Source organism: Plasmodium cynomolgi, chromosome 7, assembly GCF_000321355.1.
Source record: "Plasmodium cynomolgi strain B DNA, chromosome 7, whole genome shotgun sequence".
Lineage (NCBI taxonomy): Eukaryota > Apicomplexa > Aconoidasida > Haemosporida > Plasmodiidae > Plasmodium > Plasmodium cynomolgi.
In genome coordinates this window covers 144647-164897 of record NC_020400.1, presented here as the reverse complement: position 1 = coordinate 164897, position 20251 = coordinate 144647, and the positions used below count along the sequence as shown (strand labels likewise).

At 40.7% G+C, this 20251-nt stretch overlaps 3 protein-coding genes across 3 annotated transcripts; all 3 read left to right on the top strand.

Annotated features, from left to right (window-relative positions):
• Positions 1-5088: 5088 nt before the first annotated feature.
• On the top strand, positions 5089-8815 carry PCYB_071290 (hypothetical protein; the record flags this gene model as incomplete). The annotated part of the gene is made up of 3 exons (XM_004221526.1): positions 5089-8145; positions 8298-8528; positions 8693-8815. The coding sequence occupies 3 exons, from the start codon at positions 5089-5091 to the stop codon at positions 8813-8815; spliced, it is 3411 nt and encodes a 1136-aa protein (XP_004221574.1).
• Positions 8816-10329: 1514 nt separating this feature from the next.
• Positions 10330-11166, top strand: PCYB_071280 (hypothetical protein; the record flags this gene model as incomplete). Its single annotated transcript, XM_004221525.1, has 1 exon — positions 10330-11166. A coding segment is annotated over exon 1 (822 nt), but the record flags the coding sequence as incomplete, so codon positions are not given.
• A 1809-nt stretch (positions 11167-12975) lies between these two features.
• On the top strand, positions 12976-19477 carry PCYB_071270 (E1-E2 ATPase/hydrolase; the record flags this gene model as incomplete). Its single annotated transcript, XM_004221524.1, has 2 exons — positions 12976-18859; positions 19128-19477. The coding sequence occupies 2 exons, from the start codon at positions 12976-12978 to the stop codon at positions 19475-19477; spliced, it is 6234 nt and encodes a 2077-aa protein (XP_004221572.1).
• Between the last annotated feature and the right edge of the window lie 774 nt (positions 19478-20251).

The following is a 20251-nucleotide window of genomic DNA, read 5'->3' as shown; positions in this document are numbered from 1 at the left end:
ATGAATGTCTGTTAAACGGTGATGTGGTGTGGGGAGGGTCTCGCTTAGCCCGTTCACATTGTGACTCTTTTTGAATAAGCGCAGAAGAGAGGCAGAATCAGCTCATTTGCGACAACGGTCGATGAAAATGTTTGCCAAGTGGACAAACGGGGGTGCACATTGCGCAAAAATAACGGTTGCACGAGTTGCCATAATTGGATGGGTTGAATAATCGGCGTGGGTAAATTTCCCCCGGGGAACACTTTTTTATGTGTTTTCATGTCGAGTGGGACCATTTGTCGTATGTAATAAAATTCCGTTTATCAAATGATACTGGAAAAAAAAAAGGAGAAATTCTTTAACGCGGTCGCGCTCTACTGGTACAGGTTGGAATTTTTTTTTCACTTCGTCATTTTTTAATATCTTCATTTGGTCACTCTTTTCGTATTTGCGCGATCCAATTTTGTGGAATAAAATTTCCTCCTCTTTTAACGCAGACGAGGTTTTTTCACTCTGCGATTATGGGGGCCCACGCACGTAAGCCCGTCCTTGATTGTCGCGCGGTCAGAGAGGCAAACCCCAAGCGGCACAAAAATGTAACATACTATTTACACGGAAAATGTGCCACTGAAAAAAAGGTCCTCTACGTATAAATATATATATATATACGCTTGCGTATAAGTGTATTATATATTATATATACGTACATATTTGTGTATGTATATGTTCAATTTTTTTAGCTGGGGTTTTTCCTTTTCCATTTTTAATTTGTGCCATCTGCTTTTGTCCCCGCGCGGCGTTTGTTCTCATTCTTGTTTTATTTATTTTCACGAGCACGTGGATTGCGTTTTCGCGAATGCGCACGGAAGTTTCGCCCGTGCATACGTGAAATGTACTGCGGCCATTTTATGCCCCTCTAGCGTGTCGTACATTTTCACGTATTTTTACAAATTTGCGCAGCTTACGTGCTGTCACATATGTTACAGAATTTCATTTGTTTTGCGCTTCTTCAAACATGTACAATCGCCTGGGTTATTTACTTGCATTTTTTTTTTTGTCCCACTTTATATAATTGCAAGGACTTTTTTTGCGTTCAAATTTTTATTATCCCCTTAAAGTAACATATATATTCATATCGCGTAAAAAGCGGCTTTTTTTTTTTTTTTTTTCCCATTAAGAGAGTTTTTTATGTCATTTTTTTTTTTTTCCCCTTCCCCCACTTGAAATGACTGCCAATAAGTAGCGGAAATTTAATCAAGTGGGATGGCTAGCAAACTTGTAACTGTATAAAAGCAGAGCATAAAATTGCCTTACCACCCACGGGAGTACTGCTATGCGCAACATGAGTAAGTACGCGTGTACGGATGGATGAATGTACGTGCGCAGCGTTCATTTGTTCATTTGCACAATTGTATAGTTGCGCGTTTGCGTAGTTGTGTCCCCAACCGATGTGATATGAGAACTTACCTGGCTGCAACAATTACCGGTTGACACGTGGAGAGAGGCAACAACATATTTTATTTTTCATTTAAATTTTTTTTTTTTTTTCATCAACTGTGGAGAGAACAAATGTCGCCTTATTGCTCGGAAAATTGCACAAATTACGTATGCGTATTTTCCCCAAAATAAGGGAAAAAAGCGCGTGACTGGGGTTGTGTCGCAGTGAGAAAAATTTAATCAACCCAGGAAATGTACATATAACTTAACTGCATATATATGTATGTGTGTGTTTACCCGTTTGTGCATATATATATGTGCATGCGGGTCATCTCGTTTGCATTAAAACTTGCGAAGATGCCCCTGCTCATGGCCTGAGTGCAGGGGTTACATGAACATATGTGATCAATTAATTTTTCAGCCCGTCCCCAATTGGCTGAAACTTCGATCGTTTTGGGAAAACAGGTTTTGCACGGTTAGGCATTCCTGCGTTAGTGGAAGCACTCACCCAGAGCGGCAAAACCCGTGTGTGTGTGCATCAGTGTAATGACGTATGAATATGTCCTTATTCAAGCGAAACGTGGCATGCGTAATAAGCACAGCGAGAGTTCCACGTTGATGTGAAACGCGTAAGGGGGGGGGAAGAAAAAAGGTGCATCCGTTTGAGCCACAGTTAGGAAGCATATGTTCAGTGAGGAAAACAGGACCGCATATGAACAAAAATAAAGAAAAAGGAAAAAGGAAATTTTTTATCAAAATAATTGTGGCATCCCTCTTTTTTTCACCACAAAAGTATTTATCTCCTTTTTATATGATTGGACAACTATGTATATGCAGAACTCCTCGTCGAATAACCTCTTCGGATCATTTAACAACCAAGGGAACAATGCAAATAAGGGGATCTTTGGAAATGCAAACGTCCAGTCCAACCTATCGAACACGGATCACTCGTCCATTTTTGGAGTTTCGAAAACACCGCAATCGAACAATGCGCTGGTGAATAAGAATCTGTTTAACATGAACACGAGCTCTAGTGGATTAAGTGGAAATAAAGGGCTCTACGACAATATGAATAGTCAGTCCAACTTAGGTAACAAAAATATATTTGGAGGGTCAAGTGTAGGAAATAGTACCAGCCAAGGAAATATGGGAGGAAATAATTTATTCATGAATTCAAGTAATCAGAATAGCTTAGGTATGAAAAATATTTTTGGGGGCACGACCAATTTAAATGCTCCAGGAACGAACTTATCCAATAAAGGGATTTTTGGAGGCATGCAACAGAATAATCAGAGCTCTACTTCATCGTCCAGTAACCTTTTTGGAAATTTGTCGTCTAATCAAACGAGCTCCGGAAATATGTTTGGAAATTTATCCTCGGCTAATCAAAGTAAGGGAAATAGTTTATTTGGCACATCGTCTCAGTCTAATCAAACATCAGGAAGTAACATGTTTGGGAATGCATCCTCCATGGGACAGAATAAGGGTGGTGGGTTGTTTGGAGCGCTGCAATCGTCTAATCAGGGCAGTACCGGTAACAGCATGTTTGGAAGTGCTACCGGTGGGATGAGCCAAAATAAGGGAAGCAGCACCCTCTTCGGGGGGATGTCCGGCAGCACGCCGACCAACACAGGATCTGGAAATCTCTTCGGAGGTGCATCTTCAATGAACCAGAACAAGCCCAGTGGTGGGCTTTTTGGAGCGTTGCAAACGTCAAATCAGAGTAGTACAAGTAACAGCATGTTTGGAAGCACATCAGGTGGGCTGAACCAGCATGTTTGGAAGCACATCAGGTGGGCTGAACCAAAATAAGGGGAGCAGCATATTTGGTGGATCCTTTGGGACGGCGAATCAAGGATCAACACAGAGTAACATGTTTGGGAATGCATCATCTATGGGCCAGAATAAGGGTGGCGGTCTTTTTGGAGCGTTGCAATCGTCTAATCAGGGCAGTACCGGTAACAGCATGTTTGGAAGTGCTACCGGTGGGATGAGCCAAAATAAGGGAAGCAGCACTCTCTTCGGGGGGATGTCCGGCAGCACGCCAACCAGCACAGGTTCTGGAAATCTCTTCGGAGGTGCATCTTCAATGAATCAGAACAAACCAGGTGGAGTTTTTGGAAATTTGCAATCGCCCAGCCAAGGCACAACAGGTAGCAGCAACATGTTTGGCAGCTTGGGAGCCAGTCAGGCAAAGCCAGCCACGGGTGGGAACCTCTTTGGAGGAATGTCCTCAACACCGGGGACTAGTGCAACTACTGGGATGAGTAGCAACCTCTTCGGGAGCACAGTACAGAGTAGCCAAAATAAAACGGGCAGTAACATTTTTGGCACATTGTCAGGAGGTACACAAGCTGGAAGTAGCAGTAGCCTTTTCGGTGCAACAACTTCGCCAAGTGCAAGTATGGGAAGTAATAATGTGTTTTCATCGTCCATGACAACGTCAACGAGCCAAAATAAATTTAATAACATGTTTGGACAGGTCGGAACAGCTGGTCAGAGTACATCTGTCAATACTGCTGCCACAGGAATTTCTTCCACTCCAGGATTAGGAGGAACAACGCAAAGTGGTAGCACGAGTAATATGTTTGGAAGCGTATCAACAGGTACGAATTTGGGTGGAGTGGGTGACAGCAAGAATATATTTGGAACATCTTCTGGTTTTTCGTTGGGCTCGGGGAATACCGGTTCGAATACCACCACTGGAGTTGGAGGAGTGGGCACCGGGTTAAGCACAGGGGGAGTTGGACTAGGTATGGGATCCAATTTGGGAACGACCATGGGGACAAGTGTGGGAACCAACATGGGTTCAAACCTGGGTTCCAATTTGACATCAAATATGAATGCGAATTTAAACGTGGGGACAGGTTCCGGCACTGGGGCTAATGCCAGCGGGTCGAGCATATTTGGTGGTTTAGGCGGACTAAATTCCAATTTGGGTGGCGGCACAATGATAGGTAGTAGCGGTTTGGGTCAGAAAATAAGCACAAGTGCAGCAGATGGAGCGTCAACGAACATGTTCTTAGGAAATAAAAATGTGGGGCCTAATAACAGTACGTTGATGAGCACGCAGAATAATCTGCTGTTAGGCCAGACGGGAAAGGTAAATAATTTCATGACACAAGAATTTAAAAGTGATCAAAAGGACGAATTAGCTGGTAGCAAAGATAATTTAGACAAGTCGGTAGAAGAGTTAACGATTATAAAAAAGCAGGAAGGCATTTTCGATCAGGCGTATGAAGAGGATGAGGTGTTTAGCGAAAAGGAATCAGAAGGGACCTTTTACAATTATATTAATTTAATTATAAATGATAACATAAACGACATACAGAAGACAACGTTTTCTTTATTGAATGATCATGATTCGTTAATGTGGGATAATTTTAAAAGTAATATTTTTAAGACCTTTGTGGATTATTTGTTGAATTTTAAGCAGAAAAAAAATCGGAAAAGGTTGTTAAGAGCAATGTGTTAGATCTGGATCAACACGAGTTTCAAATTTTAATTTGGTTATACAATGTGAACGCATGCAAAGTTGATTTTATTCCCTTTAAGAGCTTTTACTACTTATTGTTAAGTGACACGAATTTAAATTACTCCAAAATTTTTATCGGAAATGTAGACAAAAATTTATTTCCTGGAAGCTTTGTTGAAGTGAATGACCATTATTACATGAACTCGAAGAACCATTTCTTCAAATCGCAGATAAGTAAGTACCAGGAGAGTGACGTGGTGTCAAGTCGGGATAGAAGGCGAGGAAAGAAAAGAGGGACAAATACGACAAATGTAAACGCCCTAGATGTGGATTCCATTTATAAGCAAGTTTTGAAAGACATTCTGAATAGTTTACTAAATATGAATTTGTCCATAACGAAGGAAAATATAAAAAGGAGGGAAAAGGAGGACTACTACGAAAACGGGGATAACAACAACAATAATGGTAATAGCAATGGTAACATCAACGGCAAAGATAATTTCAATTCGGGCTCCAACTATACATATGAAAATTTACTGTTAAACTATTTGTTCGGAACGCTGCAACATTTGCATGACAAGTTTTACAAAATCGAAATAAGCAACTATGTTGCCAAGGATTTAAACCAGATTGATGAATATTTTGTGGACGCCAAGTCGAACGCCATTTTTTCCTACTGTTATGACAATTTTTATAAGAATGAAATGGACAAGGAAAACTGCACTATCCATTTTTTTTTCTACCTGGTTAACATAATGTTTCGGTGCGGAAATTACTTGGGGCTAATCCAGATAATTAAGGGGGACGAATTTGTGAAAAATTTAAGCATTGATAACTATCTGTACGACTTTGTAATATTACTTATAAGAATTTTATTTTTAATTTATAATAAAAGTAACGAGATAAGCATCTTCGAGAATATGAAGGTGGATTTTGACTGCACGGACATTTTTAAAAAAAAAATTAACATGTCTGTGTTGATTAATTTTTTCCACTCAATTATTTACCTCTGCGTTAACAACATTTATGCGTACGATTTGCTGTGCGTGTTGTTTTCTGACATTTTTTACAAAAAGGGGGCCATGTACACCAATCGGGACAAAAAAATGGAGATGAAAAATATTTTTCATTACACGGAGGGGAGGAGCCCGAGCTGTGAGAACAATCATGACGAGGATGGTGATGACGATGTTGATGATGATGATTATCATCATGATAGTCGTATTGGACCGAATAGAAGTGACTACAATAGAGAGGGTGGTCATTATAAGGGCAGAAGAGGGTACGATGGGGAGGAGGGAGCAGCTCCAGGGAAGGATCCCATGAGGGGAGGGCGGCCAGAGCAAAGATCCAAAAGTCAATACAGTGACGACTACTACGGTGATTATAGCGATCTCCCTTATGGTGATCAGTACGACGACTACTATGGTGAGCGGTACGTGGGTCACCCGAGGAACGGTGGTCGAGGTAGTAGGCATCCTAGTAACCACCACAACGGAGGGAGACGACACCCTAACGATGACCTAATCGATGATGAACGGAGAAATAGCAGACGTAGCAGTCGCATCAGGGGCGATGCGAGTAGTAACAAGAACAACCACTCGATGAGGGGCTACTTCAGCAGCGATGAGAATAGCAACAACGGAAGAGCAAGGAAAGGGAAAAAAGGCACAAATAAAACCTTCTTTTTTGACATGTTTACAAATATGCTTCAGAAGCCGAAGAAGTCCCAAGAGGATGAATTTGGAAACATCGAAATAAATGAAGAGATGGAGGATAGAATGAACAGAGATTCGGAACACATAAGTTACATCGAATCTTTGGGAATCACCAACAGGTATGGTTATAATTTTGAATACTGCAACATCGAGACGAGTATATGGATCGAGTTGACTTTGTTTCTTTCGAAAAACTTTGACTTGTATGGAAGTAAATTTCAAGAAAATTTTGACATCATGGATACTAACTTAACTTTTTACAATTACGATAACGATAATAATGCATTCTTAAATGACACAAAATATAGAAGGGAGCAAATAAACAGCAAAATTGAAAAATTATTCATTTGCATATCGCACTGTGTTGTTAACGAAAACAAAGAATATTTTGCCATCTGTTCGAAACTCAAGGTGGATGAAGTCATAAATAATTTTATTGTGGTGGATGGGAAGATAGCAGAAAAGGTTAAGGGCAACATATCAAAAGTTTTAAAAAATAATTTCGTGCTGTACATTAAGCTATTTTACTACCTTCTGTTAGTTGGAAATATTTACACCACCGTTGCGTTTTTATCGTGTATATCGAACAATGTGCAGAGGATCCTCCTAGTGCTGACCATATTTTTGCACAAAAATAACATCTTCGAGAATGAGCAGTTGAATAATATAAAATTAAAGACGTTACAATTTTTGAAGTTAAAAAATGAAAGCGACTCATTTTTGGATCATTCCATGAATGGTATTAATGACGAAGTATCATCTGCAGCCGCAGCAGTAGCGGCCGCAGCGGTGGAAGCCACGGAAATTGTGGCCACCTCTGTAGCAGACAGAATGAATTTAATCAACCTGAGCTTGAATAGTATTGACATCCCCTTTGACTATTTTGTACTTCGAAATAATAACATAAATATTTTGTTAAAAATAACGTATCTGCTTAATTTGAAGACCAGCTTAAGTATCAAACTGTTGAAGAGCATTGTGCAGGAAAATCAAGATATACTATTGCACGAGAGTGTAATTGGGCACATAAATAACGACGGAAATATACTTTATGGAAAATTACATGACTTTTTATTTTTATTTAAGAATAAAGTGAAAATGAGAAAGGACATAAAATGCTACTTCTTAATGTACTACGTTTTGTACAAGAAGAAACTCTTTCATAATAGTAAATTATGTAAACATAAAAATGAAAATGACGAAGAGTATCATTACAAATGCAGAAATTTTAAGTATGTGCAAAGTAAGAATATTAACACGTTGAATAGGATATCCTTGGATAACTCCATCATTAGTGTGCATTGCTCCATTTTGTACAAGATTTCTCAGTTTTATGCCATCCTCGCGTACTTTGCTAACCAGAGGAAGAACTACATCATTTCTTTCATCTGCTACTACATTCTGAAGGATGAACAGAGCGCCATAAACTCCTTGATTAGGATTTACAACGACGAGCTGATATACTACTACCACAACAACGAGCGGGAGTACGTCTACATCCGCAAGTGCGCCTTCCGCTTTTACCACTTGGCCAAGGTAGGGAAAACAGCAACAGCGATAGCTATCGCGATAGCGATTGCGGTAGCGAGTGGTGGTGAATTAGCGAATCGTGTGTGCGTACGATGAGCACTGTAGCATCGTTGTTCCCTCCATACATATTTATAACATCCTCTCCCCCACACCTGCAGAACATGTGGCCCTCAAACGTCAAGCTCGAATCAATTGAAAACAAGTCGTACCTAATCCTGAGCATCCTGTTCATGAAGAGGAAGATGTTCGAAGAGGCCTTTATAATCTTTTCATCCAGCCTGATTCCGGACAACATGCTGGAGAAGCTGTCCACGGCGGATTACTACAACATCGATTTGTCCTCCAACTTTTTGATGACGCTGCGGGAGCTGTGTCGACAGAACTATCAGGTACGGATGGAAGGAGGTTTTTCCTCCGAGCGAGTGTAACATTGAGTGCATTACTTACGTGTTGAAAACGACGTTGTGCGTTTTGTGCATCTACCCATCACCGAAATGTGTTCCGTACAACTGCGCATAACTCCGCTTAACGCCTCACCCCCACCGACTTGCAGATAAACGAACTGGTAGGACAGACCACCCTTCACGCCGTTGTTAAATTTTTGCTGCCCATCAAGGACAAGTTGGATGCTCAAGTTGTGGAGAGCATCAACTATCTGAGCACATTAAGCTTTTAAAATGAAAACACGCACGTTTGTTTTGTTTCTTTTTTTTTTTGGCAAGTACAAAATTGTATTTAATTTTTTTTTTTTTTTTTGACTAGCCACCACATACTTGCAAACTCCAGTATTTGACTTGGTAAAAGAAATGGAGTATTCGTACTAAGTATATTTATATGTGAACATGTGCTTGTGCGCGAGTGGATTGAAAGGTCACCATAACGGGTTGACCGACACGTTCGCACATGTCACTGTTTACACTACCTTGGTATGTCCAGCCAACTAGCGCACTCCTTTACAATTTCCTTTCGTATCAAATTGTTTAATAACCCACGTTTGTAACCTCTTCATGATAATTGCCTTTTTTTCATTTTTAAAAACAATGAAAAGATATATACCCAAATTAATGTTCATATAATCTTATCAAGAAAAGGTGAATTCATTTTTAAGGAACCAATAAAGACCCAGCCCCTTTTGTTAATTTTTCCCTTGAAAAAACGTCATTTGGGAAGAATAGGAACAACTCACCGAGGTGTATAGGCTAAGGGCACAGGTAAACATGCGAATGCCCCAGTTTGTGCAATAAAATAGGGGGACTTTATGCTAGTGGAGAAACGAGGTTAAAGCGGGTTCACTTAAATCTTCTTTCTACAAAATGGAAGGGAATAGGACGTGCAATTTTACACGGCGTGTAGAGCAAAACTGGGGTGGAAAAGGCTCAAAAAAAAAAAAATTGCTATACCATTATGTGCACAGAGAGTGTATGGGCACACGGGGCATAAGGGCGCATAGGACTAAGTTGTACATTTGTAAACGTTCAGTATAAACTCCATAATCCTTTTCATATGCTATGCATGTGCAATACTGTTTATGTTGTTCTGAATGGTTTGGAACGCGTTTTTGCGTCAATTTTTTTTTTTCCAGTTTCCTCAATCCTTTTCTGTTGGCACAACTCCCGTTTAGCCCCGAATAGAAAAGAGTAACAAAATGGTATTTTAGGGAGGTTTTTTTTTCGTTTCTGTGTTGCGTACATGTTTGCGTAAGTGGGCCCCACGTTTCGCAAAGTTTTCACATTTTCGGATTCGAGCGCCTTCGCATTTGAGAGCCTTCGCATTTGAGAGCCTTCTCATTTGAGAGCCTTCTCATTTGAGCGCCTTCGCATTTGAGCGCCTTCGCATTTGAGCGCCTTCGCATTTGCTCACTTTCGCATTTGCCCACTTTCTCATTTGCTCTCTTTCGCACATTTGGGCATATCACCCCTGTGGGCACATTTTCCGTATGCAAAGCCCCCTGGAAAATAAAGGCTAATATGCACGACAGCGTGGACGGAAGAGGGAAGCTTTGACTCACGGCATGTTCGGCATGTAAACGTGAAAGGGTCCCTGCGTCTCCCCCTCTCCGCTACGGCTGCTGGTTGCTACGGTTGCTGCTTGCTACGGCTTTTTTGCCACGCCTGCCACTTCTGCCAGTGCTGCTTTCCCTTTTTTTCGCCCAGTGCGACCCCGTTCCCTCCCCCACCTACTATGCCACAGGACCGAAGTAGAAATGATTAAAATGATCAAAGTAGTAAGTTTATGCAGACGGGAACAACTGCTCCGTACCAGTGGCAAATTCGCAGCCGCATTGTTAGGAAAGAGGTACAGCACAGCGAAGACCAACAACGTCACAGCTGTTGACAATAAGTACATTTACAATGTGTATAAATTGGATAATACATATTACAATAATTTGAAGGTAATAAACAGCTACGATGAATATCACAATTTGGTTGTAAAAAATGAATACTTTAAGGATTACTCCAAAATTCAAAACAAGTTTAATCATGGAGAAATGTGGGAGCATGATGGAGAACAATTATCGGACGGATTTAAACCCTCCATCGAAGAAAGAAAGGACGCAGTGAGAAGCAATTTAGGAAAAATGGAGGAGGAAAATGAATGCACAAATATCATTACATCCACCGATTTACAGGTCCTATATTTTGGTAGCTATGAAAATAACATTAGTGTACTTTTATTTGAGAAATTTAAAAGTATTATCGAAAAGAATAAAAAGTTACAATTTTTTTTCCTGGATGTTAATGTCTGTCCACAGTGTTCTTACAATTGCGATGTCACCTATGTGCCTTGCGTTTGTTTAATATATAAAAATCATTTGTTTAGAAAAAAATTAGAGATAAATTATGAAAACCCTATTGATGATAAATACCTGGACGAGTACTTAAGTACTGTGCAGAAGAGCATAGATTCGTTTCACACGTACAACAATAAGTTTATTTACAAGTTGAAGAAGCAGAGCAATTACCTGAACACGAAATATATAGATGTCGACAACCAGAACATCCACAAGGAGAATTGGAACACGTTCTAGTGGGGTTCGCTGCAGCGCCGTGCGAACCTATGCATCTGCGCTGCTACGTATGTGTATGCGTCCCAACATGTGCGCCACCTCCAACGCACACAAACACATGTGGATGCGCCCCGTTGCAAAGTAGTTCCTCCCCGCGTGGCTATTTTTTTTGAGGCGTGCCTTTATTCGTTACGACCCCTTTTTAACTGAGGTCAACCAGGCTGCCTCGATTTTTTTTGCGCCACAGAAGTTATCGTGGTTGAATTTGCACAAACTGCGTAAAGTGCCTTTTTCGTCCAACTGAAGTTTTCCCCTTTGAGAAACGAAACGTGGAAAAGCGCCCCACATTGTTATAAGTCACCCTTGTAGAGTGATAAAAGTGTTTGCGCATATGTATACGTACATGTACATGCACATACACACATACATATGACGCTTTATAGGAATTTTTTTCCTAAACAAAACGTCAATTCTAGTTAGCTCAGCAGTGAGGCACATACCAATTAGTGCCCAACTAAAAAGGTGTTTTTCAAATTTTGCAATTCTATTGCGAAGCGGTAAAGCGTGCTAGCAAAAAAAAAAGGAAAAACAAATAAAAGGTAAAAAATGTGCCAGAAAAAATTGCCGAATAACGTTGTGGATGCGCATAATTTTTAAATATGCGTGGGGAGCTGGCGCTTTTATGCACCTCGAAAAGAGTGCATTCCCGATTTTTTAGCACCTTGGTGGCCACGTTTTTTCGCTTTCTTTTGAATGTGTGTTATTCATTCTTGAATCTACGGTGCGAGGTTATTTTTCGCTCACCTTTGTATTCGGAGCTCTTCGTTTTTGTTAATTTTGCATCAGCCCCATCACCGCAAAATTTATTTTGCCATCTATATGTATGCACATGAAATGTACGATCGTGAATACGCATTTGTGAAAATATGCCCTAGCGCGATTGTACATGCATACACGCGGATGTACGCATAAAACATGTACCCCTTTGCGTACGGCCCTAGGCTCTCTCACCACTATTTGAGCAGTGTGGTGGCCGGCCGTTGGAGCAATAGCAACAAAGTACGCTTGGCGAATGCGACACAAATTGGAGCAAACTTAGTAAGGTTATACTTACGTACACAATTGTAAGCACTTTTGCTTTCCATTTCAATTTTATTTTATACGGCCATTTTTCACGCCCCGGATTGAGTAATAATTAGACCTGTTCTTTGCGTATAAATTGTCCTGATGCAGGAACCCCTTGGAATGTTCACACGTGCCACATTTCGACGTGTTGACATTTTCATGCCTTTTTAAAAGACGATTATTTTGCAGTTAAAACACGTTTGGGTGTGTAATTCCTTTTTCCCCCTTTCTTTTTTTTTATGTGCTCTTTTTAACGAACACGGGGAGGAGGTGCACAGTTTACTACTTACACAACAGTTTTGTCGAGGGGGCTTGGCGGCCCTTGTATGCACGTATTTGGTCGCACGAATTGTGAATATGTCAATTTGTATGAGCATGTCGAACTGTGACTCTTTATATGCTTGAGAAGGGGGAAAAAAGTGACACAAACGGGGGCATAACAGAGGGCATAAAGGGGGACGTAAAAAAAGTACCATAAGAAGGGTCATAGTAAGTTACTTAAGAAGCCCATGATAACATTTTCAAAATGCCCCCCTGAATTAAACTCACATTACTAATTTGATTATATGCCTAACACAGTTTATCACACTCCTTAGCTTCCTTTTTTTTTTTTGTCCCTTTTTATTGTGTGTGCCACACCTGCGCATGTGCATGTCGAGTGTGCCGCCCTTTTATGTACACCCCATGAGCATACTCTTCGCACAATGGCAAAAAGCTCTTTGCGTCTTAGTAACATAAACAGTAGTGTGAAAAGCAAGATAACTTTTTTGAAGATAGAAGAGTTAGATGGGGTGGAAGAGGTGACTTTCGATGAGAACTCTGCGTCCATATTGTTCAATGATAGTATAATTGATGCGAACAGATTAGTAGCAATTATAAACAGCAGCAAAGATATGGATGGAGAATTCCAAGAGGAAGATAAAATAGAAAAGGACAGCGTAGTGAACGAATTCGTTCACCGTGAAAATGTCGAAGATGTAAACATGTTTACCTTTTATCCGAAGGGAAAGCACACAAAAGGTAAGCATCACAATAGTTATGCTAAAAATATCATTTGGGGAAAAAATATGGATGAAGGGGTTAACTCGAGAGGGCTGCTAGATGGGGATGGATATGTGACTTTAGCAAATGCACATGGCGTTGGTGAGGACGTGGACGGTGGCGACAATGATAAAAACCAGGGGAATGGAAAAATAAGTGGACATTTTGGCAGTGGGTATGAGGGGAGTTACTGCGAAGAGGGGTATCAAGAAATTTATAGGAAGGGCGTGGATGACGGGGTAGGTGACGGAGTGGGTGGTGATGCGGGTGATGCGGGTGATGCGCATGAGATGCAGACCGACGAGTGTCCTGGTGAACGCCGCACTAACGTTAGGGATAACACCTTGAACGATACCTATAACAGAAGAGGAGGCACAAATGCGCGCGAAGAGGAACGCGCGGCCAACAAGGCCGAAGTGAAAGACGAGCACGGAAGGGATGAAGACCCCCCCCATAGCGAAAACTTCGGCGCCCTCCAGTCAGTTAACCAAACCAAAAGGAGGAAGCAGCATGTTAAAAAGCAGGGGATCGAGCAATCGAACCTCCAGTCGAACCGTCAATGCGTCAGGAAGGACGGATGTAAGCGGGGTGAGACATCCGAGGACAAGGAGGCACAGTTACGTAAGGGAGATTCACTCCAAAGTGGAAGAAGCCGGAGAGGAAATATCTTCCAAGATTATGAAACCTACAGAGGGAAAAAAGAAAATATATACATTTGCGAATTGAGAATTTACAACATGACGTGTGACAACTGTGGCAATAAAATTATCAGTTTTTTAAAAGACAAAAATTTAATCGTAGATGGGAATAGTTTCGCAACAGATAGTAAAGTGAAGTTAAAATTGAACGTGTCTGAGGGGGATTCCTATCAGTCGAGTAGCGGTTGTAACTACCAAGGTAGCGACAACAATAGTGTAAAAAATTTTGTGAACAAAATAATGAATGAAATAAAGGAAAGCGGATTTAATAATGACCTGATAGACTTGTACAAGGATGAAGATAACCATAATAAGGGGATCCTCTTTGACATTACTCTGTATGTATTCAGGGAGGACGTGATAAAGGCCTATGGCTTGTTGAAAAATATGAAGGGAATTAAAAATGTAGAATATGATGTGAGGCATGAGTATGTCTACATTTTGTATAACCCAGATGTGGTCGGGATTAGGTTCATTTTGGAAAGTTTAAAAAAGAAGAAAAATATCGATGCTTACTATGATGAAGATAAAGAAAAATTTTTTAGAAGCACAAGAAATAACGAAATGAATAATTCTCGTAAATTAATTGAACTTTTGTGTTGCTTTTTTTTGAGCATTTTCATTATAGTCCTTAATAATTACCAAATGAATATGGGTTCAATGAATGGCTTTTATTCCTATGGCACTTACAAGAATTACGTGAATATGTTTAATTTTTTGCATTTCAGAAATGCGAAAGGTGATTTTTTGGGGAAAAAATTTGCACATGAATCGTCTTTTCAGTCGAATGGAGGGGAGAACAATTCTTTTTTCGGTCTTTTTTTCACCGAACGGTATTTTCCACATGGGGAAGAGGGACAGGGGATGACCACGACGGATGGAAATGCATCTCCACGGGTTTTCACTTCAGATTTGGGGGGCAATTCGATAAGGGGGGAGTTCCAAGAGGTTGCACCAAGTGATGGGAAGAAGAAACGCAGCCCGGATGAAGCTCACTCGAATGAAGTTGACTCGGATGAAGCTGACTCTGATGAAGCCGACTCTGATGAAGCTGACTCTGATGAGAAGGAAGGCAAGGAGGAAGACGACTCGTCCATCTTGTACCCGGAAGCCATAGATGCCAGGATGGCTCAGGGTAAGGAAGTTGGTAAGGAGGTGGACCATTTGGAGGAAGAATCCTCAGAAGCGGAACATGAAGAAGGACTCCACGCTATAGCTGAAAAATCTGGAGAGACAAACACAAAGGCGAAACAAACGAAAGAACGCGGGCAGGATAGATTATTCCCGTCTGACAAACTACAATCAAAAACGTATGAGGAAAATAGTGTGAATGGTGATGAAGGAGCGGAGGATGCCGTGGGGAAGAAGGTGCACAGTTCGAAGAAGATTGTTCCGAACTCTAACTTTTTTAAGAAGGCTTCTTCAAATGGTAAGGATATTAAGAAGGGGAGTATGACCGAGATTGGTGAGGTGGATTTTTTGTTTGACTTTCGACGGGAGGACAAGCAGAAAAAAGGAGTAAAGGGGGAGAAACGTGCGGGAACGTCTAACGAGGTAGCAGCGTCCGCTGAAGGAGTCGTGCTCAGGAAGTACCCTCAGCCCAGGGGAGACTCCCTGGCACACTTTCACGCCCGCTTCAGCAGAGGTGCAAGCGCGAAGGGGAAGACTGTGAATTCGGGAAAAGAAGTGAAAAGGGGATCTTCCCAAGAGGTGAACCCTAAAGGAGAGGAAGAAGAACAAGGTTGTAAAATGGCGAAAGGGAAGAACCCGGAGGGGGAACCAAAAGGGAGTACCAAGGAGGAAGAATTATTGAAAAAGGAGTCCCTTTTTTATGAGAACAATTTACCCAGTTGTATGACCAATACGTGGTTAAGCATATACCTGGACAGTAAAATATTTGGAAACTTATCGCTCAGGTTATTCTTTATTTTTTTGCTAAGCTCCATTGTTTACATTTATTTCGGATTTCATTTTGTTTTAAATGGATACAAAAATTTAAAGAATGGAATAATTAACATGAACGTTTTAATATCAATCAGTTCCTCGTTTTCTTACTTTTACTCTCTGCTCCTTTTGCTCTTCTGTTTGTTTTTTTCTGTTGACTTGGATGGAATTCCACTCTACTTCGACTCGTCCGCTTTGCTAATATGTATAATGAAACTGGGGTTCGAAATTGAAAACTTTTTAGTCAGTTTTACGAAAAAGAAAATAGAAGATTTATACGAGAGAAGCACCAAGCATGTGTACATACTGGAGAAAAGGAATGACAAAACGGAAGATCCCCAGTTAAAGAAGCAGCTAAGTAATTGTACAATTACCAGTTCGCAAAATGGGAAAGACAATGGGGCCCCCCTTAGTCATAGCAACTCGAGTGAGAATGTAAATGTGTCCCCCAGTAGAAATGGAGATATGTCTCCTGTTGGAAGTAGTGCTCTGTCTGACTTTTGCAAAAATAGCTCTCAGTTTTCTAGCAGAGAGTTTAAGGTAGAGGAAGGAAGGCATGGAGGAGCAGGAGATGATGCCCCCAACAACAGACCGACCCTCTTTCCAAATGAACGCAAAGGAATAGATATAAACAAAATATTTTGTGAAGACAAAAAGATTAATATAAACGATTTTACGATAAATAGTTACCCAGTCCAATTTATTCAAAAGCACGACATTTTGGTGTTTTACGAAGGGGCGACGTTACTAATTGATGGGATCAAAATGAATGATGACATCTCCTATGTAGACGAAAGTATGATAAGTGGGGAGAAAAAACCCATTACCAAATTTAAAGGAGACAAAATATATGCAGGGTCTAAATGTGTACAGGGGATCATAATTCTTTTTATTGATGACATTTCGAAGGGGAACTATATTGAATATATTAAAAAAACATTAGACGAAGTGAACTGCAAAAAAACGAATTTACAATTATATGCAGATAAAATAGCCAGTATATTCATCCCATTCATTATAGGGTTATGCATTGTCGTATTTTTCATTTGGTTTTTCCTAACCTATTTTGATTATGTAAATATAAGGAAGGATAATTATTTTAAGCTAAACAGATTTTTATCGTGTGTATTTTTCTCCATACATTTCTCCTTATCAATTTTATGTGTGGCGTGTCCCTGTGCCGTTGGGTTAGCGAGTCCTCTGTCCATTGCCATAAGCTCGTACATATGTAGCAGCATTGGAATTATATTAAAAAATATAAACATCTTCGAAATATTCCTCGAATGTAATCATTTCATTTTTGATAAGACGGGCACGTTAACAGTTGGGAAACCGGTGGTCAATAAAATATACGTGTCTTCCAATTTAGAGCTCTTCACAGACCAGTTGTTGAAAAGTACGTCTAAGAACAATCTTTCTGTGAAATTTGGGGAAGACGATATGGGCAGTGCGTTGGACTACCTCTCTAGCGATGATCACCATTTTAGCAATTTTCATTTACACACGAGTGAAGAGAAAAATAAAAGAACACAGAAAAGTGCACCCTCTCCGGGTGACATTAATGGAGTGAGTGTGTACAGTCGTTTAGGTGATACTTCCGATGGAGGGGAACATTTTGGAAACTTGGACAAGAGGGGAAAAAATAAGGGAAGCCTTTCGCACGGTTCCGCTGCCTATGTGGGGGATATGCCGAGGAAGAACGAACAGAGAGACCGAGTGAGTAGAAAGGGGGACAGCTGGCGGCCAAACGAAAGCACCCTCACCGAAGAGCACAAAAATAACTGTCGCGAAAATGACACAAACGATGGTGGTAATAATAAGACCTTAAATTTTATAGAAAGCATCCACTGCTCAGGAAAAAATGTCACCTTCTATTCCTTCACGACGCAAAGGGACTATTACAAAATTGAGATAAAAAAATCGGTAATGAGAAGAGAAGAAAGAAACAGTCCGAGTAACTTCAATGACACGGAGAACATCCCCTGCAGTGGAAAAAAATCTATCTTCAATCGTATAGTGTCATTTATAAATGATAAAAGGAGGAAAAATAAATATAACCAGATAGGAGACCATTCCCTCAAGGAGTATTTTATAAACAATCCTGAAGTGTCCATCTCTTCACATGACGATTCTTATACGAGCGAAACGAGCAGCGAAAATAATGACACTACCATTACTGATACACAGCAAGATGAAGAACTGCCATACGGTGCTGAGCTGAAAAAAAATGATGATGACCCATTTGATAGTGAAAACAATTTGAGTGAAAAAATTACCAACTGGTTATACCTCTTTTTAAGCTTAAGTTCAAATTTGGAAAAGTATAGTAATCATTTATACGCTACGTCAATAAATACCTTTATAAACTCGAATTTTTGCATTAATGAAACATTTGACGTGCAAAATTTGAAGAATGGGAAAAGTCAGGGAATTACTGGAGTGGTAAAAGACCTATCGGTTACCATTGGCACTTTGTACTACTGCTATACGAAGTATAAAAACACACACTGTCGACAGGCAGCAGAAAGTGTTGATGAAAAATTGAATATCAAAAATTTGGAGGCCCATCTCTACTCCTGTGATTGTAATGTACACAAGACGTATCAGTACCTGTACAATTATTCCAATAGCAAAAAAAACGAAAGTAATAATATTATTTTTATGTGTATAGAAGGAATAATCGTCGGATTTTTTACCCTCGTGGATGACATAAAACCGGAGGTGTTTGATTTAATTAGGTACCTGAAGAGAGAACGCAAAAAGGTGTACGTCTGTACTGGTGATAATTATGTGAATGCTCTTTACATTTCCAAAATTTTGGGCATATCAAAAAAGAATGTGTCCTCGAACACGTTGCCCATGGAGAAGGTCCACTTTGTGAAGAAGATACAGTCACTCGATAGTGGTGAGTGAGAAAAAGCGGAGCAGTGTGTGGGTGTGTGGGGGTGTCTCCACAGAGGATACCCCTTTTTGGGGGTCTACACCAGCGATGTTCATTCTGTTCGTTATAACCACCATTTGTGCCCCCCCGCATCCCCATGGGTGCACATTTTACCCCACACTATTCCACGAACCGCTTCCACGAACCACGTGCACGAACCACTTCCGCAAACCACTTCCGCAAACCACTTCCACTAACCACTTCCACTAACCACTTCCACTCACCTTTGTAGGAAAAGTGTGCATGATCGGAGACGGAATAAACGACTGCTTTGCCCTGAAGAGCGCGGACCTGGGGCTGTCCCTGAGCACGAGATCGAACGTGGTGATGGACAGCGCCGACGCTTGCATCGTCGACAACGATATAAGCGTCATAATGAAGTTGTTTGAAATAAGCAGAAAAACCTTGATGGTGATCAAATTCAACTTTTTGTTTTCCTTCCTAATCAACGTCTTTTTTATTCTCTTGGCAAGCGGGTCGTTCTACGCCCTCAACTACGTCTTTTCGCCGTTTCTGTTCACCTTCCTGATGTTTTGCAGCTCTATCATTGTGATCCTCTCCTCCTTGTCTTTGAAATTGTAGGGCGCATCGAGGGAGCGCGCCAGGGTGCGCACAAGTGTGTATACGTGTGTGTAAATGCACGTGAATAGGATCAACCATGTCACTTTAATCCGTTTTTCCCCCCCTTTTTTTTAGCCTTCTGCGGGACATATGAGCAGATTTCCGGCAACTGCGATTTGGCGAACAGTCGAATTAAAACGCGTGGTACCTAGAAAGCGCGCACTGTCGTGCATTGAGATTCCGTGCGTGATGAAGAACCAAACCGATGGGCAAGCTGCGCCGCCCAGCACAGAGCTGTGCCAACTTACCGTTTACCTAGTATACATAATTAATTTAATAAAACACCTTTGCTGTTGTTAGTTTCTCTGTTGTTTACACCCATCCCCCCTTTTTTCTTTTTTTTTTTCTTTTATCAATCCATAACATTTAAAAAAAAAAAAAAAAGTGAATAAGGCTTACGGGGGGGTTACACGAAATGCTTCGAAGTAAATAAAAAGGCGTAAAAAAAAAAAAGTGTACCTTTTTATTTGAAAAGAATAAGTCATCCCTTTTGTGTAGCAAAGGAGAAAACTTTTTTATTTTTTAAAATTCAAATGAGGTGATAATTTTAAATACGCATAGGGGCACGCTTAGGAGAGGTGTAAAAGTGGTTATGAAAAAAAGTAGACATGGATGTTGTTCCCGCGTGTGCGGTTGGCAACTAGGGGGGGGGACGTGGTTGTATATATTTCTGCCTTACTGGCTTTCCTGTTCTGGGGCACTGCAGGGCCTACCGCTGTGCGCCCCGCAGAAGAG